Source organism: Bidens hawaiensis, unplaced genomic scaffold (genome assembly GCF_021521415.1).
Source record: "Bidens hawaiensis isolate Kalapana, Puna unplaced genomic scaffold, B.hawaiensis_p1.1 tig00010384_1, whole genome shotgun sequence".
In the NCBI taxonomy this organism is placed as follows: domain Eukaryota; kingdom Viridiplantae; phylum Streptophyta; class Magnoliopsida; order Asterales; family Asteraceae; genus Bidens; species Bidens hawaiensis.
Genome location: NW_027491789.1, coordinates 1 through 9,718, shown reverse-complemented (window position 1 = coordinate 9,718; position 9,718 = coordinate 1). Strand labels below are relative to the sequence as shown.

Here is a 9,718-nt window from a genome sequence, read left to right as displayed (position 1 = left end):
AATATAGAACGGGTTACTCCCTGGTTTAGATGCAGATTCTTCATTAGCTGTGTATGACTCGAACGACCGTATAGCATTTCATTCGCGGCCGCAACCTCGGGTGAACAAGTTCCAAAACGCCATCAGAGCTACCATGCGCATAATAGTACCTGTAAAAACTCAAACTCGCTCGCATGTAGCGGCGTACAAAACAGAAAACAAAAAACATAAAAAATAAACATATTTTTGTGTTTTTGTATTTTTTTAATTTTTTTTTATTTTGATTTTTTAAATTTTTAATTAACAAAAATAAAAGAAACAAAACTCTAAATCTCGGGCTGCCTCCAAAGAGCGCTTAGTTTCACGGGTCTGTCCTTAGCCAGACCCCGAATCTCAATTTCAATCAGGTGGTTTCTCCTTTATCCGTTTCCCACTCGACCTGTTTCGTTTTATTTGTCTACTAGTAGTCAGGAAAAACTTACCAGAAAAATTTAAAGAGATTTTGAAAAACTGAAGCGGGTCGGACCACCAAGACTTATACTTGCCCGGACCAAATTTTATATGAGTCGTGTAATGAAGGAGGATGTCATCTTTGCTGTGTGTCAACTTTTTATTTTGTTTCGTATGTTGTATCCTCACTTTCAAGTTCGTTTGATCCAAGTATACATGTTCTCTCTTCTGTGATGTCTCCCTGAAAATTAATCTTTGTATTCCTTCAATGTCACCTCCCGGGTCAAATTGCGTATCATCTACTTCCATAGAGGTATCCTCCACCAGCTCTTCATGACAATCCTCGATATCCAAGATAACCACATTCGCCTTCTTGACCTCCGTCAAAGTAGATGCAATGATAGCCGGCAGCTTCCTCTCTTTATCTAAAAACGCATACTCAAGGTTGGCAGGCGAATCCTTAATCTCTAAGGAAGAAGGAGGAATCTCGACCGAAGGTCGGTCCATCGGATCGTCTCGTACGATCTTAGTAGACATGCCAGATTCAGGGGTATGCGACTCGGTGTCGTCATCTAAGGACTGATTGGTTACGGCAACCATTTCAATCTCATAAATCTCCCTATCGAGAATCTGGGTGTCGGAGGCAGATCCTCCACAGATCTCGCTGAAAAACTCTCCAACATGTGCCATGATGGTGTCGATGAAGTATAAGGAGTCATCAGCAGACTTGAGGTGTTTCAGTGACTGTCGAACGTCAAAGGTGACGTTCTCATCCCCAACTCTCAGAATCAACTTACCCTCGCAGACGTCGATCAACGTCTGTGCAGTGGCAAGGAATGGTCGGCCTAAGATAAGTGGGACACTATCATCATCGTTCATGTCCAGGATGACAAAGTCCACCGGGAAGATGAACTTGTCGACACGAACAAGCATGTTCTCGACCACCCCTCGGGGGTATTTCACAGAACGATCAGCAAGCTGGATACTCATACGGGTGGGCCTCGGTTCGCCTAAACCCAACTTGCGATACAGGGAATACGGCATGAGATTAATACTGGCACCAAGATCTGCCAGCACATGGACGACCGTATTATCACTCAAGATGCAGGGAATTGTGAAACTCCCAGGATCAGACATCTTTTCTGGTAACTTTCTCTGCAAGACTGCAGAGCAACCAGCACTCAGAGGAATGGAAGAGACTTCGGCTAACTTCTCTTTGTTCGAAAGAATATCCTTAAGGAACTTTGCATATTTGGGCATTTGCGTGAGTGCCTCAAGGAATGGGACATTAAGATGAAGTTGCTTCAGAAGATCAAGAAATTTGGAGTTCTGCTCCTCGTTTCTATCCCTACGGACTCTCCCGGGATACGGGATTCTAGGTTTGTAGACTCTCGGTGGTGTGCTGGGTGGTGGTTGGTTCTCGGCCTGTGCTGTACTTCCTGGGTTGTGCCTCTGATGCACCCTGGCCGGTGGAGACTCCAACCGAATCTCCTCGTCTACCTGCTCCTCTACATCTACCGCAGGCTCGTTAACGACTCCTCTCGTCGCCTCTCGAATCACGGGCTCGCTACGTGCCCCCGCACCGCTCCTTGTCGTCACAGCCTTCGCAAACGCCTTCGGATTTTGTTCAGTGTTACTTGGAAGTGTACCTGGCGACCTCTCATTTAGACGACTTGCTATCTCTCCCATCTGACGCTCAAGATTTTGAATTGACGCTCCTTGATTTCTCATGAACGACTCGTGCTCCCGGAATTTCTCTTGAGTCTCTTTGTGACGGGAGTCCCCCCGAGTCATATACTGCGACAACATCTGTGTCTGCTGTGCCATCATCTACTCTAACGTGGGCTTCTTCTTCCCACTACTCGTTCCCTCACCGGATCCTGGAACAGGCTCTAACGTTGCTGGAAGCCGGACTGATTTCCGTTCCTCCAGTTGGAATTTTGGTTAACTCTCCACCCCGAATTATAAGAATTGAAAGAATGTTGATTTCGGTTTGGATTATTAACGAAGTCGACTGTCTCCTCCTGGAAACCTCTCGGTCTCAAAAAAGGCGTATTTTAACTGATTTTAGATGATATATTACCCACTTATCCCTACGGTTGCGCATCCCGCAAATAAACCCAAAACACCAAGTAAAGAGTTTAACAAGCAATCAATTAATCAAAACCGATTCAATTAACTAATGCAAGAGGATTATAAGTAATTACAAATAAAACACAGCCATCACACACAATCTAATTCATGGTTTAGTTAAACTTTACATTAATAATATAAGTCTTGAACATTAATAATCCATTAAACAAGTTAAAACTACTCAACAATCATCTATCCTAGGTAGAACAAACAAGTTTAGCTACTCATCACTTTTGGACAGCCACAAACAATCAAAGTAAACATCAATAACATCATCAAAAACATGATAAAACTCATTCAAGATCCAAACTTAATCAATAACAAGTCAATCTATCAAACAATTGCAAAACAATGTGAAACAAAAGACCAAATCAATCAAAGTTAGGGTTTTGAAAGATAAACAAAGTTTAGAGATGTATACTAAAGGTTTATGGCTGAGATTTGTGAGTGTTTGATGACCCTAGCCGCTGCCCAAGATTCCTTCTTTCTTTCTCCAGCCGTCCAAGACCCTCCTGGCCGCCTTGCTTTCTTCTTTTTTTCTTCTTTTTTCCGCCGGCGGCTAACAGTCCGATCGGACTTAGGGTTATGTTAGGGGTTTTTTTTTGTGATTTCGGGTTAGGCACTTGATGATTGGCTGAATAATTATTATTTTAACTTAATATAATATTATATTAGGCTCCTAACTTGTGGGCTTGGACCGGGCTTTGCTTAAACTTTGCAACTTTGACACTTAAGCCCCTAGAATCTTCCAATTTGCCTCTTTTTTCCACTAAACTTCACAACCTACAAGTAAACAATTATATTTGTAAAATCAAACATAAACAAACCATGAAACTTAATAATTATACTAAAAAGCAATTAAAACATGATAAAAATGATACGGAAAGTAAGTGTGTTTCACTACACATCAGAACTATTAACAGCTGGCAATTTATTAAATCAAGCCAAAACCCATTCTCCAGCCTCATTTTGTTGGTTCGGAGAAAGACAATATGTGGCGTACGACTAAAGCACTAAAGCGTGGAACGAAGAGGTCACCCGAGCTTTTAAACGACTAAAGCGTACTCTTATCACAGATTTTTCGGAAACAATTTTATAATTGAAGGAAATGCTTCTTCAGATGGGATTCTCTCCAACCAGCCGTCTAAAGTCAGCCGGATCATTATACTTTGAAGTTCTTATTAGAACAGAGGGTTAGTAGCACAGAAGAAAAACGATTTCTCATAAAATTGATGCCTTATGATTTCTCTATTATTCACCGGTCGGGGAGTGGGGCAGAGGCATTATCAAGAAGGCCGCTCACTGCTGAATTATTGACTTTGACGCTCCCTTATTGCTAAGATTTGGCACAAATTCAGGAGGGTCTCAGGTTGGACCCCTATACGAGTAATATTATCCATAGTTTGGGATCGTCTGTCCCCATTTCCTGATTTTTCAATGGTGGGACAGACTCTAATGCTTAAAGGTCGAGTTGTAGTACCCGACACTCCCACCATCCGTAGTAGTGTCGTTTACCAAGCCCATAGTACACCAATAGCTGGTCATGGAGGGTTCTTGAAAACCTTTAAACGCATAGCCTCTCAGTTCTTTTGGCCTCAAATCAAACAAGATGTACGACTTTTCTGAATTGTTTTAACATCAACTGTCTTGGATCGGGATGGGGTTTTTATTAAGCAACTTCTGGCAAGAATTATTTCGTTTGGGTAAAACATCTTTAAAAATGAGCGCGAGTTATCACCCCAAACTGAAGGGCAAAATGAAGTGTTAAACCACTGGCTTGAAGCTTATCTCCGCTGCTTTTCTCATGAACAACTTACCAAGTGCAGTACATTTCTGCCATGGGCTGAATACTCTAGCAACGCGAGTTTCCACTCCTCGACTGGCAATACCAAATTGCTTGGCATACCATTAATGCATAATTAGAGGCCCAGATACTCACCCGATACATGGTACACCTCTTGCGTACCAGTTTACAGAAAGCACAGACAGAATGAAGGCACAGGCTGTTTTAAAACGAAAGGACTTGTCCTTTGAAGCAGGGAATATTGTCTTCTTGTTCACAATGATGATAAAGATACCTCAGATATGGACTATGGAGTCCCTGCAAACAGCCAACCTCGGTGATGACACTGCGTGGTTTGTAAATATTTTCTTCCCTTTCATGTTGTTGTTAAATAGTGGGATAGAAACTATTCGTATGATTTCGGCTATTTATAGATAATACCATTAATTACTGAGAATCTTATGATTATGGATTGAATTTGTAAATGGCACTCTTGGTAACTTTTAGTGATAAAATATATACCTCAATCGGCAATGCGACGGTAAAAACTTCATTAACCGTGACTTTTCTATATATTGTTGGTACTTGCCATACTCCGCAGCTTCACTCAAAGAAAAATCTAACCCCCCCCCCCCCCCCACCCCTCTCTTTTAGAACCAACTCACAAAACCTAGGGTTTCAATGGAACCTCTTCCCCATGAAATCGCCGAAACTAAGGCTTCAATAGCATCTCTTCCCCATGAAACCGCTGAACTTATGATGGTTTCAATGGCAGATCTTCCCCATGATATTCAACATAAGATATTTATAGGATTGGGTGTAACGGATCTCGTCCGATGCAAGAGCGTTTGCAAGTCTTGGTCGTCTACGATATCAGATCCAAATTTCATTAAAGATCATTTGAACCATCAATATGATAAAGATCACAAAAATGAACAAATTCGACACAGAAGAATTACTATTTCTGAACAAGCTGTTTACAAAGTATGTGAAAGAAGAAGCCAAGGAATCATCGATCGCCAGCTACTTGGTTCTTCCAACGGTCTGGTATGTGTCGCCCCGTCCCCGACTGAAATTGTAGTCATTAATCCTTCCACTAGGGAGGTGAAGAATATAACCAAGCCCAAAATTCCAGAAACCGATTCTCTGTGTTGGGGCTTTGGTTACGATTCAATAAAGGATGATTACAAGGTCATTGTTGGGTATAAGAAAGGCGAGAATGATACATGTTTTCATGTATTTAGTTTGAGATATAACAAATGGAACGTTATCGGGAACACAAATTATGTTGTTACTAGTAACATTGGTATCTTATTCAACGGGGGCCTTCATTGGTTGGGATATGTACTTCACCCGAAAAGAAAAATGTAATTCTTTCATTTCATTTCTCGGATGAGAAGTTTATGGAAGTCCCCATGCCTGATGATGTGACACACAACAAGCTATATATTGGGCAAACCTTGATGATGCGACTAGGGACAGTGGACGGGCATTTATGTTTATTCACGCATATATTTGCCTTTGAGATATGGGTAATGAATAAGGAGCGCTCTTGGAGAAAATTTGAGCCGGGACTCAGAATCAAGTATGATGCTGTGCACATGATAAAACAGTTGAAGAATTATATTCCACATAAGAGGCACTTGTGTCGTCAAGAATGGTCTTGTAATTATTGGTTTTGCAATAATCGGACATGCTTTGGAACACCAAAATTTGTGGAAAGTCTTGTATCTCCCCATTTTCATAAGAAACCGCAGAGAAAGAGAAAGGTCACGATTACCATCAAGAGGTCTAAGGTAAGTTCTAGTTGTATTGTTTAATGTCTACTTTGCCTATCATAAACAAATTAACTGTGAGTTCAAAGCTTAGTGACTCTAGTTAAATTAACATAAAATTGTTGAGTAAGCATATGATAGATACGTGTATATTAAAACAGTAAACATTTAACATTTGAGTTGTCAGCTTTTCATGGCAAGGCAAGGTATGCAAAATTACTGTCTTATTATTTCTATCTATCTGGCATGCTCACTTGTTACTGTTTTTCAGGTCAAGCGAAAGAGGTATAATGTGGCTCCTGGTGTCTGTGAGAATGCTGGTACCAGTTCAGGTGTCGGGATTTGATGAACTGGAAGTTGACAGTGGTTCGCCGTGTCAGCTTTCCTTGCTGTTTCGAGACTGCTAAAAGGCGTTTTGAGTTTATCGTATTTGAAGGTTTTCAAGTTTTGTTGTAAGGATTGTTACTGTGTTTGGAGTCTTATTTGTTGTGCATGATTGTGTTAACTATGCTTTTAAGGGTTCAAGATTGTGACTAGTTTGTTGGATGGTTCTCACATGGGTTTGGTTTCATAAAATGAATGTTTTGTTCGATGGTATATTGTCTTGAGTTAATCAGGTCTATAGATGTAATCTATTAGGGTGCCCAGGGCATCTTTGGCCACCATCTCGGCTTCCTCCATCGGCTTGCAATTGTGGTTTCGTGAAACCGATTGTGAGTGTGTGATGCTTGAGTGAATCTGCTTGCTCAGCTAGTACATTTGGGTAGCACATTCGCCTTGTGAAATTGGTTAGGTGGCACACAAAAATGCTAATTGGGTATTCAGCTGTACCTTTTCTCGTCTGTTTCATGTATAGCGATAACACTTACAACCACCGGTTTTCATGTATAGGGATAGCACATACATAAGCTTATTAGCTCCTCTGCTTTATGTATGGTGATGTAGCTCAGATGCCTTTTGAAAGTCTACCAGACCGAACTCCCTTTTTGATCGAGTTCTAAATATGCTAACAACTGTGAATGGATGGATCAAGTTGAGTGACTGTTTAAATAGGCTTTAATATAATTATATATTCTATTGTTCCCGGATTGTGTAACTGCTGGAAGGATTAATATCAGCCGCTAGATGAGTGTGAGAGTAAATGTCAGCCGTTTAAAGTCATAATTTTGCTTCTAGAAGCAGCAGTTGGAGGTGGTTTCTCAGTTCCACGTCCCCCTCTTCTTCTCCCTCTCCCTGTAACCACCAAAACTCCCTCTTATTTATTTATTTATAACAGACAGAAGACTGGATCCCTCCTTCACCGCCGAGCTCTGTTGTTGGATTTCTACTCACCTCTGATTTATTTATATACAAATGGACGCAAAACGTGATGTTTTTTTCTGCTGGAGAAGAGGAGGAATTTAATTCATCGATGAATACTTTCATGTAATTAATTTTTTGGTTAATTTTGTACTGGCATATATATATATGGGAATTTATTGTTGATGATTTACAGGGCTACTTGTGATAAATACGTGAGGTTCAAAGCTGTCTGTCATTCTGATCGGGCGTCAACAGCGAAAAGGTGAAGTTAATCCACAAGTTCTTACTATTCATTTATCTACTAATCAGTACTGTTAACAATTAGTTGTACATGTTATGTTATGATTGTTTTTTTTTTCAGTTTACCTAAGTATTATTGGAATGAACTTTGAGGTCCTTTTGAATCTTTCATAGTCTGCTATTAGTAACCTTAATTTGACTAGTAAACAAGGTTGCAAGATGGATATCCCCAAAAGCAGCTATAGTCCCAAAAAAAATTTATCTACCAATGCACGATTTTGAAGTTGAAAACAGGTATCATTGCCTTCAAGAGTAACATATTTTTGGTTTTGCTATTGTAAGTTAACATTCTTTTGCTATATATGTTATAAGGACTTCTGCAGATAAAATTAATAACTAATATAGGTTTGATCTAGAGGTTTGATATGCAGACCTTAGAGTTAGAACTTAGAATCAAAAGACTGAAATGTACAGGGTTTTAAAAAGGAAAAATTAAACCAACCAGTTCTGGCCCATAACCTCAAACCGACGACCCATTTGCCATGCCATTCAAAAGTACCACTATAAGAGGCCATACTTTATATGTTATCGGAACCGGCTTTGATTGTTGATTTTTTTATAGAATTTTTTGTTTATATTTGCAGATGGAGGTTAAATCAGAATTAAAACTGCTGGAATTGAGAGTGATGGTGTACAGTCATGATTCGTTTGTGAGTTTAACTTCAACTGAGGTATCGATCATACGCACACAATTGATTACATAAATTTGATGAAGTTTTTTTTGTCCTTTTTTTTCCGGTGTGAAATTTGATGTTACAAGTTACAACATCCATCATAGTAGGAAAATTCCTATGCTAACCAATGGGACCAATTAAACCGACATAACCGAACCGAAATAAGTCAATAACAGAACCCTATCCAAAATCAACAGTATGGTTTTTATGTTTTTTCAAAAACTGAATTTTAGGTTCGTTTACGGTTTTGCGCGGACCCAAAAAAAACTAACCGTACCAGCCAAACCAGACTTTTCAACGAACCATAGTCCAAGAAGCATGTTTTACTTGAGCTATTGGACATTGCTATTTTTATATAAAAGTTAAGACGTTTTAGTACAATATGTATTCCCCGTTTAATATACTAACAAAACCCTTATAATAACCATTTTTTTATTTTATTTAGATGATGCAACAAATAAAACACAAGGCAAACAGAAGGAATTCATAAGTTTTTTTAGGATAGATTACCTAGCTCAAGGTAACATGTTATATATACTTAATAATTATGTTACAGTTTAAGGTACAAAACATAATGTATAGTTTTTTTTATTCATTGCATAATACTACATGGAGTCGTGACATATACAACCGACGGGATTGAGAGACATCATGGATAATCGAGGATTGTAGTAATGTTTCCGAATGTATGTAAACAAGTCTAGCATGGAAAATGTGTACAGATTGGTATTTTTGGGATCAAGGATAAACTTCTGCAATTGCTAAGAATTTAAGAGTATGAGGTGAATAGGGCTAGGAAATATATCTCTACTATATATATATATGGACCTTAGCTTCTTAAAAAGCTCATGAAGGTAGAATATGGACTGGATGGTATTGCTAACTTGGAGTGTGCTATGGAAATTCACAAGCATGGTGCGTCGAGAAATGTTAACGAAATGTGTGATTTTTGCAATACATAAATAATGCATGTATGTTGCTGCTGAATGGACTTATATTAGTTGTGGACGTTATAATTTAGTGGTAATTTTTTTATATAGTTTGGGAATTTTAAAAATTTATAGATGACGGGCCTCACTTAAGATTTACTAATGGCTAATCATCAAGTGGAATGAAATTTGTTCATTAGATAAAACTACAGGATTGAAGAAATAGGGTAATTTGGTAATAAAATTAGAAAAATTAAGCAATCAAGTGAAATAAGATCATTAGAGAAAAAAAAATTGAAGTTGATAAAAATAATACTGTTTTCTTTAAGAATGCAAACAAGTATAGTTATGACATTAAACAACCCGTCCACCGGACGGGTATAAAACTAGTTT

At 38.9% G+C, this 9,718-nt stretch overlaps 1 protein-coding gene across 1 annotated transcript; it reads left to right on the top strand.

Moving 5' to 3' along the window:
* Window positions 1-5,026: 5,026 nt before the first annotated feature.
* On the top strand, window positions 5,027-8,393 carry LOC143535029 (F-box protein CPR1-like; the record flags this gene model as incomplete). The annotated part of the gene is made up of 5 exons (XM_077029372.1): window positions 5,027-5,712; window positions 6,308-6,326; window positions 6,392-6,452; window positions 7,784-7,815; window positions 8,307-8,393. Coding segments are annotated over exons 1-5 (885 nt in total), but the record flags the coding sequence as incomplete, so codon positions are not given.
* Between the last annotated feature and the right edge of the window lie 1,325 nt (window positions 8,394-9,718).